General features: G+C 40.1%; 1 protein-coding gene across 2 annotated transcripts in view; it reads right to left on the minus strand.

Moving 5' to 3' along the window:
- The window catches only part of SYT14 (synaptotagmin 14), a 175,288-nt gene extending 154,506 nt beyond the window's left edge, over positions 1-20,782 (minus strand). For both annotated transcript variants that reach the window (XM_030557605.1, XM_030557606.1), the window contains exons 1-2: positions 20,719-20,782; positions 5,130-5,177 (exon numbers count right to left, since the gene is read on the minus strand). In XM_030557605.1, the coding sequence (XP_030413465.1) occupies positions 5,130-5,177; positions 20,719-20,731 (61 nt within the window). In that variant the 5' untranslated portion in view covers positions 20,732-20,782. The remainder of the gene's footprint in view (positions 1-5,129; positions 5,178-20,718) is intronic.
- Positions 20,783-21,984: the final 1,202 nt, after the last annotated feature.

Here is a 21,984-nt window from a genome sequence, read left to right on the forward strand (position 1 = left end):
GTGCCAGGACCTTCAGTTTTCCCAGCTTTGTTGTTTTTAGGGCTTTGTTTCAAACAGAAAAAATGTTCACGCACTTAGAGAATTTCAGATGCGTGCACTATATAAATAAAAGAAGTTGCAAGCATGAAACTAAAAAAAATAGTACCAATAAATATTGTCATAAGGACACCAGATTAAGAACTAGACTAAGATCGCCAGCACAGTGCACGCAAGAGCCAAAATACAACCACAACCTCCAGTGACTATTAAACTAAATGGAAGAGGCAACCTATTTCAATACAGAAATAAAACCCACTCTGATCGCATACCCCTAGTTGTCATAGATTCATAGATTCTAGGACTGGAAGGGACCTTGAGAGGTCATCAAGTCCAGTCCCCTGCACTCACGGCAGGACCAAATACTGTCCAGAACATCCCTAACACCCAACACTGGAACCCATACAGGGTAGCATCAAACAAATACAACTTCTCCTCAATGGTGACTCCATCCTGAAATCTCCCTTCCTGAACACCACTTCTGTCCTTTGAAGAATCGCCCAACCTCTCCAAGTTCAGCATCAGAAAGAAGCTGCCCACAGACCAAGACAAACCAACTCAAAGTGGCACCAGACCCTGCCAGAACAACAGATACAAAACCTGCAGACGTATCTCCACTAGGGATGTAAAATATTAAATGGTTAACCGGTAAGCATTAGTCTTACCATTAACTCACCCTAACCATTAACCCTCAGCCCCGGGCTGGCTGGAGCAGCCCCAAACCCGGGCCAGCAGCCCTGGGCCAGCTGACCCTGGCCCCAGCCCCGCAGGCCAGGTCAGCCCGCTGTCCAGGGCAGACCCAGACCCTGACCCCAGCCACAGCCCAAAGCAGCCCAAGTCCCTCTCCCTTTAATCAGTTAACCAGTTAAATCTTATTTTAATCATTTAAACAGTTAACTGTTTAAACGATATATACATCCTTAATCTCCACTGCTACAATGATCAACACTCATCTTTCACTCACCACAATACATTTTTCAAAATCTATGGGTCCTACACATGCTTATCACAACATATGGTATACCTCATCCAGTGCATTAAATGCTCCAACAGCAACTGTGTTGGTGAAACCAGACAATCACTACGCTCTCAGATGAACTCACACATGAAAATGATAAAAGACAAAAACACCACATCACCTGTTGGTGAACACTTTTCATAAAGCAATCATTCAATATTGGACAGTAGTAGAAAGAGAGAGCCTGAAACATGAGGCCTGGTATAAGAGGCCTGGTACAAGGCCTGAGGTCCGAACTAAAATAGCATCAAACCTTGTAGACATAAAGCAAAGTTAACAAGACTCAGGTTGTGGGTAGAAGTCAGGCTCTGTTACAAAAGATGCCTACTTTCAACAAGAACTGGGCTGACATTGCAAAAAACACACACATTCCTAAGAAGTGCTAGGCACAGGCCACTCACACAAATACATTCCAGAAGGGTGGTACTGTGACAGATTTTTGTTACCAATCTGCCTGAGGCGTCAGGTGATTAGGCTGAAGGCACAGGATTTTTAGGGAGGAGATGAAACACATTAAGTGTTTAAGTTTTAAAGCTTTATTAATAAAATAATAAAATAACAGCAGAGATTGATGGGTGCTTTTTATGTTACTTAGAGGAAGGAAGAAAGTGTTAGTGTCCCAAGCCCTAACCCACTTTTATACTTACACACGGTTTACCCGAGGCCGGCCACGCCTGGATGTAAGGTAAGAAGAAGAAGAAGGGGAAGGATGGATGGGAGTTTTGTTTTGGGCCCAGGCCGTTTGAGGTTCGCTGTTGATTTTTGAATTGCTTTAGCTTTTAGGAGGGTTTTTAAGTTTAGGGTTTTTTTGGGGTGTTTTGTTTTGCGATCTTTGTTGGTGGGGTTTTTTGTACCAGTAAAAAACAGCTTTTGTGGGGTTTTTTAACTTTTTAAAAACACACTGACTAGACTTTGTTGGGTTTTTTTGGGGGGAGGGTTTTGTGCTGGTCTTTTGTGACAGTACCAGAACACCCCAATTCAGGGTTATAGTGTAAAAACATTCCCTGAAGATGATACCAGGATACACTAACCCTCTCTTAAAAATAAGATTACAATGACAGCGTGATGATGGAACCAATATGTACAAGGTAAAGGGTGGTAACTAACCACCTCAATACATCAAGGGACAATATATAACTTATTTGTATTGGTGTATAAAAGAAGGGTCACAGAGGATCTGTCTTTGGCCAGTCAAGAAGGGAATGGAAAGTCCACCATTCACTGAATTGCATCTAGTGCAACAGGCATGCATGTGCTGGTATAACTGTTAACACTAATCCAGAGAAGTAGGACCATGCTTTGTTGACAATAAACCTGGCCAGGTGCCTTCACTACTAAGCCAAGTCTTGTGGTCTGACTGAGAAGTTTGATCAGAGTCTTCTGTATGGGCTATCTGGCCAGAGCCAGTGCAGCATACAGAGAGAACACACACGCAGCTAAAGACTTACTACATTGACCTATCAGTCCTCACCCTCAAAGGAAACCTGTATAACACTTTCAAAAGATGAGCCTGGGAGTTTAAATTTATAACTTTGCTACATACCAAAAATCATGGACTGAAGAGAGACACTGGATTTGTGGCTTATTACAACAACCCATTAAAACTAGTCCCAGCTATCTCCCCCGACCCTTGCCTTTCTTCCTATGACTGGAGGGGTGTTAAAAGGCCCCTTCACCTTGAATGGTCCCTTGAAATGTGTGTTAACTACTTATGCTAAACAATCTGTTCCATGTTTAGCTGTGACACTCTGAGAAAGGCTATGTCTACACTACCACTAATGTTGGTATAACTTATGTCGCTTGTAACAGAGTGCTAGGCAAGAATTGCTGGGCCTGCACTCTGGTCATGGCAGCTCCACTCAAACAATGCAGAATACAGCTGGTTAAACAGAGTTGTGCCTAATTGGTTGGGGAAGTAGAGCTGGAAGGCTAATTAAGCCATTAAGCAGAGGCTATAAATAGGTACAGGAAGGAAGTATAAGGGGGGAAAAGGGAATAGCAGCAGGAGGAGTGATTTTGTTCTTTCCTGCTTGTTGCTGGAGCTGGGGGCTCCCTAGGATGGTTGGAGTAGAGCTGTATATGGTATGAAGGGGTGGGAACCCACATTGTAATCAGACTACTCAAGAAGTTTGACCAGCACAAAGGTCTCTGAGCGCTTTGTGGACCAGAGCAGAGGCAGGAGCCAGGGGGCCCTGTTACATTGCTCAGGGATGTGAATAAACCACCTCCCTGAGCAACATAAGCTTCACCAACAGAAGCACCAGTGTGGTCAGCATTATGTTAGTGGGAGAACATCTCCCACCGATATAGATGCTGCTGTTCGTTAAGGGTGGATTAAGTCAATGAGAAAGCTCTCCCGTCATCTTAGAGCAGCTACACAAGATAGCTCCCAGCAGTGCAGCTACATCAGTGCAGCAGCACCGCTGAATGCTCTCTAGTATAGCCATAGCCTAAGGCTATGTCAACACTAGCACTTTTGTCAGTAAAACTTTTGTTGGTTGGGGCATAGGGGTGGAGGGGAGGGGAGAACTACACACACACACACGCCTGAGTGACATAAATTTATGTGACAGAAGCGCCGGTGTAGACACTACTATGTCAATAGGAAAGCTTCTCCCACCAACATAATTACCACCGCTTGTTGAGGGTGGATTCATTATGCCACTGGGAGAGCTCTCTCCTGTCAGCATAGAGCATCTACACAGGACACCTTACAGTGGCGCAGCTGCAGCAGTACAGCTGTGATGCTCTAAGGTCTGTAGCGTAGACATAGCCTAAGGGCTTGGCTACACTTGAGAGTTACAGCACTGGTGGTGGCTTTACAGCGCTGTAACTTACTCCCCGTCCACACTGGCAAGGCACATACAGCTCTGTAGCTCCCTGGCTACAGCGCTGGTTGTACTCCACATGGATGAGAGGAATTAAAGAAAACAGCGCTGGTGCTGCAGCACTGGAGTGCCAGTGTAAACAGTGATTAATCTTACTACGCTGTAACTGACCTCCGGAACCTTCCCATAATGCTTTTAACTAAAGAACTCTCTTTGTTTTGTTGTGAACTCGGGGCTCCCAGAGCTGCTTATCTAAAAAACAAACACAGCAATTGTTTGCTCGAGCAGAGGCAGACAGGGAATGTCCATAGCTAGTGTTTGCTTGAGAAGAGAAACAGCACGGAGGGTGGGGGGCGCTGGAGCAGCTGCTTATCTGGTCTGAAGGCTATTTGCATTTAAAAGTGAATGAGAGAGCGGTGGGGGAAGTGGTCGGAATTTGCAAGTCAGGGAGCTGACACAATGTCGGCTCCAAAAATCCACTCTCTCTCTCTCTCCCCCATGCTCCCTGTCACACTTCACCCCACTCCCCTCTTTTGAAAAGCACGTTGCAGCCACTTGAACGCTGGGATAACTGCCCATAATGTACCACTCCAAACACCACTGCAAATGCGACCACACTGCAGCGCTGGTAGCTGTCAGTGTGGCCACACTGCAGCGCTTTCCCCACACAGCTATATGAAGACAGCTTTAACTCCCAGAGCAATAAAGCTGCAAGTGTAGCCAAATCCTCTGTTTCCCAGACCTGAAGAAGAGCTCTGTGTAAGCTCCAAAACTTGTCTCTCTCACCATCAGAAGTTGGTCCGATAAAAAGTATTACCTCACCCACCTTGTCTCTCTAAGGCCATGGCTACACTGGCGCTTTACAGCGCTGCAGCTTTCACGCTCAGGGGTGTGAAAAAAACACACCCCTGAGCGCTGCAAGATACAGCGCTGTAAAGCCTCAGTGTAATCAGTACCGCAGCGCTGCAAGCTACACCTGTAGAGGATGTGGAGTACGTGCAACGCTGGGAGAGCTCTCTCCCAGCGCTGGCGCTGTGACCACACTTGCACTTCAAAGCACTGCAAGTGTAGCCATACTCTAATATCCTGGGACTGACATAGTTACAACAACACTGCATACAATCTAAATGGAAGTAATAGTACAGCAATTTGAAAGTATAGCATAAATATCCAGTTTAAAATATTTCTTTGTTTCCAAAAATTACCCTTAAAATTAAACTAAACATTCATTTTAAAAAATTGTGTACCTTTTCTAATGCAGATTAACTCATGTACGCCACAGGTTCGTTCTCCACCTATTTGGGAAAAATAACATTAGAAAATAGTAAATAGATATTATGAAATCTATTCTAATATTTAATAAGGTTTACAAACTGCAAAAAAGATAAAGGGGGAAACTGAGTATCACTTAATGAGGACATTACAAAAAAAATAAAACAAGTTCCTTTTTTCAGAGGATATTATATGTAAATAGGAAATATGAAAACTCAAACAGTTCTTTGGTATTATCATTCTACTAAACATGCAGTTATTCATGCATTGGATTCAATGTATTAGACTGAATATTAAATTATCCCTAAACTTTTCATGTGGAATTTACACACTGAAATCTGTGAGCTGAAGTCACCCCAAACTTCTTCCTAACTATAAACCAAGCCCTCTAGTTCTGAAAAGTTAGTGAGCCAGCTGATTTGCAAATGAAGTTTCAGAAAGCCAGAGTTTTAGAACATCATATTGACATTCTGTTGCAATGTCTAATTGACAAGTTGTACAAAACAGGTTTTATCTCCTCAGGGGAAAACCGAGAGGTTATTTGTGTCATTCCCATCACCCAGGTTTTATCAGGTTTTTCCATTTGGTGAGGAGTTTTTTTAAACTCATGTTACTTTGAAGTACTTACATGGGCATAACATATTTAAAAGCTTTTTGTTACTAAAAGAATTAGGTTGCAATTTCAGACTGTGAATGAAAACTTTAACTATTCTAAAATGTTCAAAGGGAAGCTGTGAGAATATCGAAATTTGTCATGCCTACTACGGAAAGTTAAGAAGTGTCTAGAAGCCTAAAGAAAAAGAATGGAATTAGTCATTTGTGATTAGAGAGAAAGGATTGGTTATTGAGTGAACTAAACGGTCATTAAGTGTTAAAAAAGGTGTGTGTGTGTGTGTGTGTGTGTGTATATACACACATATACACAATCATTTTAAACAATGTTTTTATTTAAGCTTGACATCATCCAAACTCAAACACTTAAACTCAGGGTAATACTAAGTTACAGGACACTTCTTAACCATATCTTAATGCCCATTAACAACAGACTGGATATTCACAATGAAGTTTTTTCTGCATCCAAAAGATAAGGAAATGTATATACAATATATTAATCTCCCTCACAGCATAATGCAAAACCTTAAATTGCGCCCTCAGCAAATATTTAGAGTTGACAGAAAGGGCACAGGTGTGTTAAGTGTGGTGTGTTAAGTGTTTATGGGGGAAGAGTGCATGAGACTGTAATTAATGTTACCTTATAAGTGAAAGTAATGTGTTGTACATAGTATAGTTTCTCATATGTTGGAGACAAAATACTCCTTATGAAAATATGGAGTTTGTTCCTGTCAGTGGACAGATGCTGTGTAGACATTAAGGTATGGTAAAGATGTATCCCATGACTAGGTATTTTCTTGAATTTTAGAGCCTGAGTTGAACGGACCAGTAACTTCAAGCCCTTTTAAACAAAGTTTCTGTTTAAGGAATTTCCCATATTTTTAATACAGCAAATGTAGGAGAGATGTTGTGTTTATATTTTTAAGGGGGGCAAGGCCAAAGGGTGATAAAGATGCCTGGACTTCCCCAATGGCATGGGACTATGGCAGGAGTGGGAATGTTTGCAGTGGGGGAAGGGGGAGACATCAGGCGTAGTGAGGAGAGGACTGATTGTGTGAAGAAAGGCGGGGCGGAGAGAGAGGGGACAAAGAAGGCCCTTCTCTATGTTTCCAACTCCAATACAATAGCTGGAAAGCAGGTTAGGAGATCTTGTCAAGTGCTGGATTTGCTCAACTGGGCAGGAAAAGTGTTCCTCATGTATGTCTCACAGCCTGGGCCAACAGACCTGAACTAGCAGGGCTCACGCTAGAGCTCTAAAAATAGCTGCATATACAGTGCTTTGAAGTAATGACTTGGGGTAGCCAGGGCTGGGAAGCTCACTTCTGCAGGCTATGCAGACATACTCATAGTCAGAGGTACAAAACTTTAACAAGACTGGAGAGATCTCAGAACTGGGGCTCCAAATTTCTCTCCCCTGGGAATGCTAATCACTGCTCCCCAATTGAGCCAAAGTTATGGTATACACCTTCTCCTCACAGTTTCCCAACTGTAGACCACAGGGAAGGACCCTTTTCCTGTGGATAGTTTGTGGCTTCAGTCCCACCAGAAACAAAAAAGACCCAAGAGGTGGCAATTTTGACTAGGGGCAGCCTCACTTTCACATAGCAAGCAAGCAAGCACTTAAATATACTGGACTACAGGTGAAGTAGATTCCCAGTTTTCTGGGGGATGGAAGGGTCAGAAAAAGCTCTCCATCAAATTATTATTCAGCCTTGTGAAAGGTGCACAGAGCTGGGAGCCAGGAGACCATGAGTTCAAATCTCATCTATTCCTTTCACTCCAAAGAGTTTATTATTGAGCAACATCTCATATCCCTATATTATGAGGTGGCAAAATATCATCCATGACTTTCACATATAAAATAACTGAGAGGTCGCACAAGATCATCTCAAGCAGAGCTAGGATAGACACCAGGGTGAGAGTCTTTCCACGGCTCTTGCCACTTTAGGCTGTTTCCTTGCCCTCTAGCCCAGCATAAAGAGCCTCCAAAAAGATCCAGTTCCATCCAGGGAATATTCATCTTGATGCAGGGACTGAAGACATCTGCGGGCCATCTTCCAAAGATCCCCTTTGAAGTCCCTGCATAGGGGCATGCCAGGGATAATATGGCTGTGTGTGGGAGGAGTACATCAAAAGTGGGGCTGAAACATGTAGCACTGCAGAGATTCAGGGCAGCACTACTGCCCATGGGCAGCCAAAGACAGGCTATTATAACTTACATGCGACCCCCTCCTGGCTTTAAAGCCACCTTAGTGCCTCTTCCTCCTGGCCTGTTGATTCTGTGCTGCACCTCTCACTTCCTGTCTTTAATATACACAGCCTCATTGATTCTGCCCCTCAAAAAGCATTTGCCAAATCTAAGTGCTTTGCTACCCTATCAGTAATCATGGTTCTAACCACAAAGCCAATGCACCTCTCAGAATTAGAAACAGAACCCAGCATTCCTTACTCCCAGTCCACCCACTACTCTAACCAGAAGACCATTATCCCCTCCCATGTGGGAATAGAATCCAAGATTCCCGATTCGTAGCATTATATTGCTGTCTAGCAAATAACCAACCCACTGGTTAAGTACCACTTCTCCTTCTGGGGACATCTCTTCAACAAATAAAGTAGTGGCCATCTTTATTGAGGCCATGAGTAATTTCATACCCAATAGGTAGCTTCAGTCCCACACTAAATTATGGAAAATGGTGGCCACTTTTAGCAGTGGAAAATTGTGAATGTGATGGGAAAGACAAGAAAATACAATTGTTAGAACTTTGCTTAATTACAATCTATTTTTATTAAATGCATTCAAGGAATGCTGGCAATAAACTGTTAACTGTATAGAAAGTGTGAATGATGATAAAACAACCATTTGTTAGCAAAACAGATATGAAGAAAAGTCAAACACTAAAAAATGTTTTAAAGTCCCATTTAATTTTAACTCAAAGTAAATGATTTAGTTTGAAATACTTCTGAAAATTCAGTCTTTACTCAGACTCTGAGCTTGAAGTTTGGGGAAGATACAATGTGTTTTTCATGCAAATCAAAGAATGAATCTTCCCAAATTAAAAAAAAATGGAACCCAATCTTGATTTAGAGGTGATACCGCTCCTCTGTAAAAAGGTATCGAGTTCATCAATCTTCAGTCTCAACAGGGTAATTTATTACGTGGTCATTTCTCATTTTAAGTGTAGTATGTGTGAAAGCTTCTAATCAATATGCTAAAACAACTGTTAATGATTCCTTCATTGGCACATAAATTTATCTGACTCGACATGAATGAAGATGAAAGAAATGGTAGGATCAAATAAATCAAAGCAATAAAACCAGGTAACCCTTTCACACTATAATGCAAAAACTGTCAAGAATTGTTTAAGTAGCAAGTGAGAAAGGGCCATGCTCATCTTAAAGAGCAGAATATCTGTTTCTTCTGATTCATCAAGCCCAAATGTGCCATTGACTGAAACTTCATCTACTGAATGGGAAAGATAGAATATTGATGAGTCTGATGATCCTGCACGTAAGATTTTTTTCACGGTCATCACAGTTATCAAAATGTAGCTAGACTGATCATTTAAGTCCCTGTTCAAGGTTTTCCAGCAGCTTTTCAATATCAGCTTAGTTTAGGAACAGTATTTTTGTCCTTGACACACAAAAATCTGACGAAGAATAATGAAAGATTTGGCTGTTTTTATGGCATAAAGGCTCAAACCCGAACTCGTTAAGATAGTCATAACCACTTATGTCAACATAACAGCCTTCAATGGAGTACAAATAAGACATTTTAAAAGAGGCTACTTCTCCCTAGATACACTCCTCCAGATAGATTTCAACTCACTAGTAAAGAAAGAAAATTATGGAAAGAGTTAAAAGAATCAACACTGACATTAGTTGATTGGTTGAAAATGAGAAGTCACTCAATAATTATTACAAACATCTATTTAAGGAAATGTATTCTTGTTTAATGCTACTGATTCTACACATGAAAATAAAAAACAGAATACTGCCAAATTGCTGAAAATCCCATCCAGAAGTCCAGAAAAGTGTTAAACAAAGAGGACTTCACCAATTTTCAGAAAATGAAAATAAATTGAAAAAAGACGACAGCTGAAATAATGCTGCAGCAACATACTGATATTCAACACACTACTTGATGCTTGCTGAGAATAAAGTATCAACTAATGCAGTTCAAAAGCATTAGTGTAAAAACCACCATCACGCTCCTGGTTGATTGGATGAAACTGGAGGACTGATGTCCCAACTTCTCAATTAAACTGAGCAGAACTGAGGAAAAAACTGTCTATACAGCCAACTACGATAAGTATGCCGAAATTTGCCCTTAGCACAAGGACAACAAAACATATTTTATACAAGAAACTCTAGAAAGCCACTAAATCTATTTTTAAAAAAATGAAGAATTTACAGGGACTTCGTAGATGTGAGGGAGAGACCTCAACATTGATGCAAAATTATATTAATAAAACTATTTTTGCTTAGGTTATTATAAGTTTGTCTGCGTCTTTACCGAAAGTTAAGATACAACTACAAATGTATTATAGCCAGAATGCTTGAAAATAAACATACCACAGATATTTTTGTAAGTTAATTATGTTATAAAAATTTCAGGCTGGCTAAAGAAATTGTGGGAGGTTTCTGCTTTCTGTCTCCCAAGAACAAGCAAATCATCTCAGAAGATTATCATACCTTAGCCATAAAACCATGAGTGTTATACAAACTAAGAAAAGCTACATTTTAAACATTACCTTACTTTAACTTTTGTACTATTTTTGTTCTATGTTTAAAGGATGTATTGGTTATTGAAATTTATGCTTTGTACAAAATATCTGAGACATTTACTTGCTATACCAGATAGACTGTAACTCTAAGGACCTTGGATAAAGAGACTAACACCTGGCTGCATATTCAGAAGCTGAAGATAGCACCTAAGCCAACCTCAATGGCAGGAAGCCAATGAAAAGATGACAGCAACCAACTCTGAATCTAAACAAGCCTGAAAAAGATGTGTCTTCCTAACTTCACAAAACAAAAAGGAAAAATATTTTTAAAAACCTCTGAAGTGAGCACCCACATAAACAAATCCTGTGCTACTCTACTTAAACAGCAAACATTTATCAACTTATCCTTTCCATCTCTATAAGCAAGCTGCCACAAAAGCTAAGGAAAACTGGAGAAGACTCAAGGAAAAAAAACAAAAAACAAAAACAAACAAAAAACCCCACAAGTATAGCTTCCCCAAGATTTCAACATGGATTGGTGAAAGAAAGTTAACCAAGAGATTAGATTTAACACTCTTGTAATGATCTTATTGGGATATGAAAATGCTGTTATAAATTAAAACATTAATAGTTGCTCCTGTTAATCATCAAATGGTTAGACCACATACACCTGGAGAGGAGTCAAGGGCTTAACACTGGAAATAAAAGGAAGAGGGATTTAATTGGATCTAAGATTCTTAATGTTGGTCAATTGCCCTGTCTCAAGACAGCTCTTTAAATGGCTTCTGCTCTAAAATCACTGATTTGAACACCTCCTTCAGTTTCATAGGATTGAGTTAAGATTGCTTACTTTGCCCGCCTATAAACTAGCTGATTACACTGCTCTACGGCCAAAATGCTTCTGAAATAAATGTAGTCCAACTTTACTAATTCTGGGTCACTGAGAACGAAAATGATGCTTAAAATTGAAATTGGTTTTCAAGATATGCTATTGGTTCAGTATATATGACCCTTGACTTGGGAATGGCGGAGGATAAGTGAGTTATAAAGGGAAGGGATCTCAATTTAAACCAGAAATGACTAAAATACACCTTTGACTGGATCTATGAATAAATCTATGACGGGGTTTGGACAGTACTTGCTTTTGAGGCAAAACAATGAATGATGCAATCTGAAGCTGGTATTGCGTCATATATTATATGAATTGCATCATGTTATTCCTAGAAGTCATGGATGATGCAATCATAACGAAGCTTACATCACTCTGCTGAACAAATTGCCCTATATCAGCTCTAGAAATCATACAGTGTCCTGCTTTCTTATTTGTCTGTGTTTGATTTTGCAAAGGGACACATTTCTGTTTAGCCAAAGTGAGCAGAGATGCCTCGTACTTGTGTGAACAGTGCAGATAACTTCTGCTATGTTTGTGGTGAAGTGACTTTTGCATCACAAAAGCGCAGCATAACCACTATGGTTAAGAAAGCCTATCACCTTTATTTTGGCTGCAGAATTGGAGATCAGGACAAGAGGTAGGCCCCACACATATGCTGCAACACTTGTGCAACAAATCTTGGCCAGTGGTTGAACAGGAAAAGGAAATCTATGCCTTTTGCAGTGCCAATGATTTGGAGAGAGCCAACAGATCATACCAGCAATTGCTACTTCTGCATGGTGCCTCCAGTTGGGAAAGGTGTGTCAAAGAAGAAAAAGTGGACTGTGCATTATCCAAACATTCCATCAGCTATACGCCCAGTACCCCACAGAGAAGGACTGATGGTTCCTGATGCACCAGAATCATTCTCACTTGAGTCAGACGAGGAACAGGAAGAGGATGAAACTTCTGGTCCTGAACCATCAATGTCACAGGACCCACATTTTCTCCCATGCTCCTCCTCTGAACCACATCTCATGACACAAGGTGAACTGAATGACCTTGTCAGGGATTTGGAACTACCCAAGAGTAAGGCAGAGCTGTTGGGCTCCAGACTACAGCAGTGGAATCTCCTGGCAGGCTATCAGGGCAAATGGAGCCCATCAATTCTTGCAGACTATTGCTGGACAGCGACAAGAGATGCTCCATTTAATGAATACAAGAGACAAGCCAAGAAGCGCCGAGTAGACACTGAATAGGACTAAACTATGTACATAATAGTTTTTTGCCTTTTGTTTCATAATAAATTTTATTTATATAACCCTTTTGCTGATTTTTAAAGTGTTACATAAACAAGACAGGTGAAATATTATCATGTAAAGCAACCATAAACACATGAAAAGACCTAGGTTTACAATTTATGATTAAAACTCTATCTACACAATATACATAGACATAAAATGTAAAAACTTAAATGTCTTAAAAACGGTAGCCAATCAGTTGTTTTAATTGTCATATTTGAATTCAGCACATCAAAATACATAATAAATATCACATTTTATCTCTGAAGCAGACGACTTCTCAAAAATTGTAGACCAGCGTATTAATAACAAGACAACTTCTATCTACCCTTAAATTAATTATGTCCATACAGAAACAGCTTCTAAGTATCTAAGTAAGATACTAAGACTGGGTTCATAATAATTTTGGATAACAATATACTTTGGTTTTAACTTATCAAATGAAGAGCATCCCCAGCAGTGGTCCACTCTCAAAGGTATTATATCTGTAAAAGCTCTCTATAGAGAGATGGACAGAAGAGATTGCAATGGAAGTAGCCAATTTATCACTTGCATTTTATCATTTGTGTTGTATTAAAATTTTCTTTTACTTTCTTCAATAAAAAAATATCCATGCTTAATAATTCTGATTTTGCTTGGTTTTAATCCTAGGGTCCCCTAAGGTATGGAAAAAAAACCCTTTGAGTGAAATGAGTCAGATTCCATGAGTCAGAATAACCTGTGTCAATCTTTTGATTTTGCGTTTCCCTGATTTGTCAGTAAGAGAAAAGAGCTGGTCTACCACTTCTTGTTTCTCTAGATTAAATTTTTCAGTAATTTTTAGAATAAAATTACTCTGTTTTCAACAATTTAAAATTATCTCTTTCTACCTCACCCAGATTACAGGCTGGTGACACTATTACTGAAATGTTATTAGAAATTTGGCTTGATCTAACTAATAAAAGAACTGGAACCACACAAGAACAATATCAAAACATGATTCAGAGAAGCTATGGAATCTTTCCATTATCTAGCCAACATGACTGATCTCAAATATAAAGATCACATGTTGAATCCAGAATAAGAAGAGGCAGCTGAAACATAGTTGATGGAATACAATCATCTCTCATCATTTTAAATTGAAGATTCAGATTTCTACCCCAAATCTGTGTTTGTATTCACAGTTCTGACTACATCATAAAGCAGAAAATGGTCCAAATAAAGTCACAGGAGATAAGACAGTTGAATTTTATCAATTTTTAAAATCTCTGCATTCCTATCCTGCAAACTTTGCATCATACGATCAAGTTTTAGCTCAGATAGATTTAGCTGAAACTTTATAACAGACTTGATGCTGAAAAAAGAAAGTCAGGAAACGTCACTCTTCATGTTGTATGCACAACCTTAGTTCTGTATGTATGCATTACAATAGCCTTTAGTTATAAGGCCAAAAGCTATTGCTCAAAGTACAATATATCATACAATTTCTTCTACATCCTTGGTTATTCAGGTCATAATGAACTAATATATCTTTCCTGACAGACTTTTTATATGATAAATTTTCTTCTGAGGGATGTATTTTAATAATTCAGGTTCTATATAACTTCACTTCACTTGTGGACCATACGAATGCATGGACTGGGAATGGCAGACAGTCAAGGAAATACCATTATACAAAAACTACAATAAGCCATACTTACACAACATATACTAAATATTAAATCTAAAATAAACAACAATAGTGAAAATCTTGAGGTTTCTACAGGCCTCCAAAGATTACTTCAGAGCAAACCACTTCATCCCCTTAACTGCACAAGGAAGACTTTGATGTTGGATTTAAACAAAAATGTACAGATGCAAAATATCCAATACAGAAGCAAGTAAATCTAGAGTTTGCATTTGTAAGATATCTCAGAACAATGTGCCCTCCTGCAAACTTCATATGCAACACAAAAGCCCTCCCAAACATTTATATGAAAAGAATATTGAAGGTGTAAAGAAGCTAAGCATTCCTCTGGTATCCCTTTTATGGATTTAGGGAAAAAAACAGTGCAAAATGTGCAAGCAAAGCATGACATTTTCAAGGGGTAATAAATCCATCAAATTTTTTTTTAAAAGAGTTTACAAGAACTCTTGCAAAGTATTTATCTTTACAGAGAATTACTGAAATGCCAATTTCAGTGTTTTCCAACCATTTTGGCTACAAAGCTGTGAAAAACAAGACAAGATTTCCTTTTATTATGGGAAAGCATAATTGATTTACTCTTTTAGTAAAATCAGGTGAACTATTTTTGCTCAAATAAAAAACAAAACCCCTTTGGGGCTGAAAATAAACCTGGAAAATTTCAGCCTACGAAGGTGAAAGATTCAGAAAGTAAAAAAAGCAACTGACAAGGGGCTTGGTATTGAACTCATTACTTATCCTTAGCAACAGAAGTCTTTGCCTCTAATGCTAACGGTATATATTTAAAAATTATTACTGCTTATTAATTTAAGGATACACACTTTCTTCTTCTGTCTTCATTTCATCTTATCAATCGTTGACGTGAAACTGAAATTTTGTTTTAAATGTACACCTCTACCCCGATATAACGCTGTTCTCAGGAGCAAAAAAAAAAATCTTACTGCATTGGTGAAACCACATTATATCAAACTTGCTTTGATCCACCGGAGTGCAAACCCCCCCCTCCCCCGAGCACTGCTTTACAGCGTTATATTTGAATTCATGTTATATCCACTCATGTTATATCGGGGCAGAGGTGTAGGTTTTCTGGCTATCACTATACTATATTTGCTGGTATTTGTTTAATATTTTTATAAACTTGGTAATCTACTACACAATTCAGTTCTTCTCTTCCAACTCTTGAATGCAACAGTAGCTTATTGTGTCAACTGCTTTCTAATGTATGAAAGCCTCTGCTTCCCATAAAATCCTAAACATTAGGGTCAGAAGAGACTACTTGAATAACCCAATTAATCTCTTGAATATTGCAGAACTATTCTCTATATCATTCCCATTAGGTTTCAGCTACACTAAGATTTTTCTGAAAATCTCTTTTTGTGGCACTTATGTTGTTATATTCATGCAGCTCTGTAACTGATATCACTAATACAGAATGGTTCCTAATTTTTTAGCATCTTGTCATCCATCCTGAAGGGTGGTAATGTCGGCACCTGATCTATGTTAGTACTCCAACTACTGTTAGCATCAGTGGAGCTAAAACCAATTCCACAGCAATGATGGGAGATTTGAAGAAAAACGGCAGTGTAGGAAAGGGCCAGTATATGTAGTCTAACCTGTTCTTAAGTATTGACAAATATGGAAATTCAACCATCTCCCATGGTAAGTTAGATCCCTGGCAGACTGCTCCTTACTATTAATAACATTTTCTTAATGCCCAGCCTAAACTTTTCCTTCCTTACCTTCAGGACATTTGTCCTCATCCTGCCATCATCAGTAATTGATTTATTCCTTTCTTAATTTATACTGCTACACTGAAGCCATACATGAAACTGTAAATTGTACCCTGTCCAAGCCTTCTTTTAGAGTAAGCATATTTACCTCTAAGCACTTCCTCATATGCCCTTGAGCCAAATTTGTTGTTCTTACTCTAGTTTTACATTTATCCATCCTAGCTTATGGGGAGCACAACTGGACACAATAATCCAAGTAAGGTCTCATCAAAGCTATGCAAAGAAGCACTATTATCCCTCTGGCTCCTTATGTCATCAAAGAAAAATATTATTATTTGGTTAGTGTTTTTTAAACAGCACTGCACTGCAAGGTCAGATTGAGTTTGCTGTTTCTCTACTAGATTCACTATCTACTGTCCTACAAAAGGTGTTTTTCAAACTTACTGGTTTCCAACCAATCATCCCCCAATTTGAATTTGTGCTATTTACTTCCTTTTCATGTTGCATAGTATACCTTCATAATTATTAACATTAAACAATCTCCACTCCTCCCAGGAAAACCTGCAAGAGTGAGTATAAATTCAAGAACTTAATGAGTTTGAACTGGTGAATTTCTAACTGCATTCTCACCTTAAAGAGGTCAAGTGTACAACTTTAGAGAGTGAACAAGAAGGAAAGTCCAGAAATGTGGCAGAAGTAGAGGATTTACAGAGCTATTCATCTCAGATCATAAAGCATTCATTCTGTCCCTGTACTTTTCCCTCCATCCTTCATGTATCACAGTTAAAGAGATGCTATCATCGGCTTCTCAGCTGGGTCCTGTTTCATCAAAGCTCATTAGCAAATGTCTGAGCCTAGCCCTTTCTCCAAGAGGGAAGGGAGTGCAGGTGTGAAAGTGAAACTAATGCTGCTACAGTATAAGCAACATTAACGTATACTGTGTGAATATGAAAGAAGCATTGCTACAAAGAACAGCTTCTCAGTGGCGCGCGCTCTCTCCTCCCATCCCAGTACACTGCCTGAAATCTCACAGAGCCCCAAATCCCAGGGAGCTGTGGGAAAGCAGCCCCAATAGAGTCACAGAGTGGAGTTAATATGACACATTCCTTTCAACAGCTACTTTTAGTGACTTACTGCTCCATTTCACTTTCAGTTTTCCCTCTTAGGGAGCCCACTCTTCCAATCTCGTAGTCATTTTTCCATTTGACACTATCATTGATTGTGTTTGCCACTCCTCCAATTTTTGTGTTCTCTGAAATTTTTTATTACTTGAAACTTTACTTTCTTCTATTATTAGTGGAAATATTAAACAATGTGCCTCCTGTATCTACCCCTCCAATGTATCTTACACTTGACACTATGTGTTACTTGTTTTGTCTGAGGGAGAAACAGATCACAGGAAAGGCTGTCAAAGTAATTCTTTAGTCCCATTTCAGCCTGCACCTTTCCTAGTTGTCCTCTACTGTTTCCTGGTACTTCTGGAGTTGCTCAAGCCAAATCCAAACTATCTACCTGATATTTTAAAAAATGTTAATGTATTTTTTAAAAATTACTATCCCTACAATGACTTGAATTTCAGCTTCATAATGACTTTAAATGATTTATTATTTTATAACAATGTTTATTTTGAGAAATCATCTCAGCAAGTTTTATAATGGTAGCTACTAGCAGAAAATATGGCTATCCGAACTTCACCTCATGAAGTAATATTTCGTTTTTAAAGCTTTGTCAGTAACCAAGGTATTACCACACTGCACAAATGTAGCTATAAATAATTTTACTGATCAAAATAAATTGCACTTGCTTTCTTCCCTACAACTATTAATATTTATGAGCTTTACATGAGAAAAACATCTTAGGTTTTTCAGTTAGCACTGATGTAAACTGGTGTATGTTAACATGACTGACATATTGAAAATGATACCTAAAATTCTTTTAAATATACCAAAAGTACTTCTTTACTAGAGCTAATAAATATTATTTGAAGCTGATATTTTAATTGTGTAGATTTCAGATGTAACTATAAATTACTTTGTTTCAAATGTTTAAAAAAAACCTTTGATATTTCTTCTAAACGCTGAAATGTTTTACTTTGCAGATTCCCTGTAGTTACAAATAGTAATAATATTGACCTAGTATATAGTGTTTTTTAAAAACACTATAATACTTTCTATGAACATATTTTATGTCTAATGATGTGTTTGAAAATGTCTTGGACATTGTTATTTCTGTATCTTAGTGCTGTAAGATGGAAGACCTGCTGCCAGCTGGACTTGCAGTATGGAAGACAAAAGAAGTAGCATGTACCAAGGCTAACTAATATAAAACATCAATTTGATTAGTCGACTGGTAAAGGGGTTTGTCAAACACTAAAGCAAAAGGCAAGGTGCTAACAAGCAGACCAAAGGAAAAAACCAAACTTAGAAGGAGAAGGGAATATGTATACCGATCAGTAAAACTGAAGGAAAAAAAACAGTTATACTTTATTAATAGAACGCATGCTACACTGTTGCTACAGCCTATAGTAATGAAATTCACTTCAACTCCTGCCTTGACCAAGAGAATTAAATCAATACTTAGCTGCTCAATTTCATAACGGGATTTGCATCAGATTTTCAGAAGAGCTCAGCTCCCATTTAGGCCACTATATTTAAGTGTCCAAGCGGAAACTGAGTTCTTTTGAAACACTAGCCCCCACTGCAGGGGGTGAGCACTTTTAAAAGTCTGAATCTTTTTTGTTTTTTAACATTTTTAGTAGTAGTCTTCTTCTTCCTACCACTCATCTTTCAAAAATAGATTTCAAATATAGAATTCAAAGGGTGATAAAAAAATATTTTCAGCCCAATAAGCTCTCATGCATTTGGAGGAGATTCTCCATTTTGGGAAAAAAAGTTAAGGCACTGTTTTAAAGGACACTGTCAACTTGATTTGTTTTTAGTGACTAATTTAAAAGATTCCAATTAATGATAGCACATCCTTTATATTATATAGTAAGTCACGGTTTCTTTCTCTTCTCCCCCCCCCCACACCAAATAAATAAAATAAATAAATAAAAGCTATCTGAGAAGGGATTTCTGCTCCCCTGCTATTTAAAGGGGATTTTTCAGAATGGGAGAAGCTGATCAATTCAGGTTCTTATCTTGCATGCTACTCCATGTGGGTAAACCCCTGCATGCACACAGCATTCTCTTGATTCTGTGTGGGCACTGGAATCTGCTTGCATAAAGCAACTTCCACAGTTATAGGAAGCCAAGTCCCTACCCTGTGACAGTGAAACTAACTAAAGGTATGGCTACACTTGAAATTTCAAAGAGCTGCCGCAGTAGCGCTTTGAAGTGTCAGTGTGGTCGGAGCGCTGCACGTAAACCACATCCTCTATGGGTGTCGCTTGCAACGCTGGGAGCCGCGCTCCCAGCGCTGCGGCACTGATTACACTGAGGCTTTACAGCGCTGTATCTTGCAGTGCTCAGGGGAGTGTTTTTTCACACCCCTGAGCATGAAAGTTGCAGCACTGTAAAGTGCCAGTGTAGCCAAGGCCTAACGTGCTGGCAAATATACAAAATAACCAAACTAACGAATAGTTTTTTACTTTATTTTTTAAATTATAGCTTTTCAGCTACAGTAAGGAGAAAAAATTCTGACAAACATTTTGAATTGACAGTGTACCTTTACAGTCTCTTTCACTGGAAATTAGAGTTTGTGGGGTTGTGAGTTTTTAATTACATTTATAATTTTTTTCAAAATTGAATGAGGTTTCAAAACAAACTGTGCCAATTCAGAAATGGCACCCCTTTCTAAACAGAGGGTCACCTTCCAACAGTACCAACAAGTGTCTATCATCCCTTATTCTCCCAAGTGCCCACTTGATCCTCACTCCTTTAAAAACAAAAGTGATGAGTGTAAAGAAGCTGGAGCAGGCACAGACAGCCCTGCAAGTCTCACTCCCTGGGTAGCACGGAGAAAGAGGGAGACGCCATCCTTTGGAAGAATGAGTTTTAGAGCAACTGATGAAGTCTCTCCAGGGAGGAAGATGGGGGAGTTAAGCTGCGTGGGTTTCGATGCGATCCACAATCTCTGTGACTGAAACCTGAGCGTCTCTTTCCAACGGGCTTGAAAACAGCAGCAGCCCCCCAACAGGCTGCGTCCCAACATCTCCTGGTCTGCGCGGACACCAGCCAAACCCCACTGCCGCCCCGCCTAAGCCTCGCACCATGGCGGGGGGCGCTCAGAACCTGGGCTAGTCCCCGTCTTCTCCTGGCCAGCGAGAGGCGAGTGTGCAGCGAGGGGAAGCTTCAACCCGCCTCAGGCGGAGTCCTCGGCAACACCCGCCCGGGGCAGCCGCCTGGCACCCCCGGGGAACCTATTCAGCGACTCCTCGGCGCAGACACAACAGGGTGGGGGAGAGACCCTGTGGGGAATAGCCCCCCCCCCCCCCCCCCGGGGTAGCTGCTCTGCTGCAGTCACAGACACCTGGCACCACAGGCTGCAGCCAGTCCCACCGCCCAGCCGGCCACCCGGGTACCACAGCGACCGCTTGGCACCACAGTCCTGCTGTGCCAGGGATTATTTACCTGAGGGGGGAGTGAGCCCCCTGCTCCCCACGCCCGCTGTCCGGTGGGAGGGGGTGTTCAGGAGGAGGGGAGCCCGTTATTGGCCTACTTACCATCAATCGCCATGATCTTCCAGGTGGGCCGTACCAAGTGCAGCGCACGCAGGAGACACACCGACAGGCAAGAGGCTAGAAGAAAGAAACAGCGGGGAGGGGGGGCTAAAAGGGGAGGGAGAATGGCGCGTGCCACGGCCGTGGGGCTGCGCGTGACTCCGCCCCTTTCCCCGGGCCACAGGTGCGCCCAGATTCGAAAGAGCGGCAGTTGCGTGGCGGTGGTCGACACGATACCGAGGCCAACGGCCGTCGCCGCCCTGGTTCGCGGCTGCCGCTGTCAGAGGCCGTTAGTGACCCGGGTCTGCGTTCCATCCTGCTGCTGCTCTAAGCCTTGCACTCCTCCACCCCCTGCTATACCCTGCCTGAGGCCAGGGAAGACAATGGGGTTTAGGTGACCAGATGTCCCAATGTTATAGGCACAGTCCCAATTTTGGGGTCTTTTTCTTATGTAGGCGCCTATTACCCCGGTCCCAATTTTTCACACTTGCTGTTTGATCACCCTAACGGGGTCTGTGCCTGTGACTCCAAAGTAAGCAGGATTTGGCCCTGTTAGGGCATACAATGGTCGTTTCTACTGTGCAACCAAGGAATCGGGGCTCAAATCCTGACTCCACACTACAATGTGATGGGAATTTTACCTTAGCATTCAGTAGGATCATGATTTGGGCCATTTAAAATTTGGCATAAAGTGCATATATATTCTTTGCCAACTACCAAAGACAGTAGTTGATTTCTTTTTTCAGCAAAAGCAGATTTTTCCCATCCAAAATAGGCAGAATTCTGAAATTTTGCTCATCTGGTATCAATAGCCAATCATAGAATATCAGAGTTGGAAGGGACCTCAGGAGGTCATCTAGTTCAACCCCCTGCTCAAAGCAGGACCAATCCCCAATCCTTGAAAATTTAAAAACATTACAGTTATTGTTAAAAATGGTTTATTTTCAAATGGAAACCCATAAAATTTTCCAGGTTTTTGAAGTTTTATTTGTTTAAAAAACTATGCATATAGAAAACAAAAAGACTTAAATTTTTAAATAAATTCCCAATTTTACATACACCACAGTAACTTTAAGCATGTGAGCACATGAGCTTTATGCACTCAGTAAAGGTGTGTCTATGGGATCAGAGCATATATCGTGAATGAGATAGTCTTAATTCTGGCATTTCCTTGACTTTAAAGTGCCTCATTCTGCAACATTAACATTCTTCTACTGTACTGTTTATGGAATTGCCTTTATTTTTAAAAATGTAAAAATAAAAATTAAA

The sequence above is a fragment of the Gopherus evgoodei genome, chromosome 3 (genome assembly GCF_007399415.2).
Source record: "Gopherus evgoodei ecotype Sinaloan lineage chromosome 3, rGopEvg1_v1.p, whole genome shotgun sequence".
NCBI lineage: Eukaryota > Metazoa > Chordata > Testudines > Testudinidae > Gopherus > Gopherus evgoodei.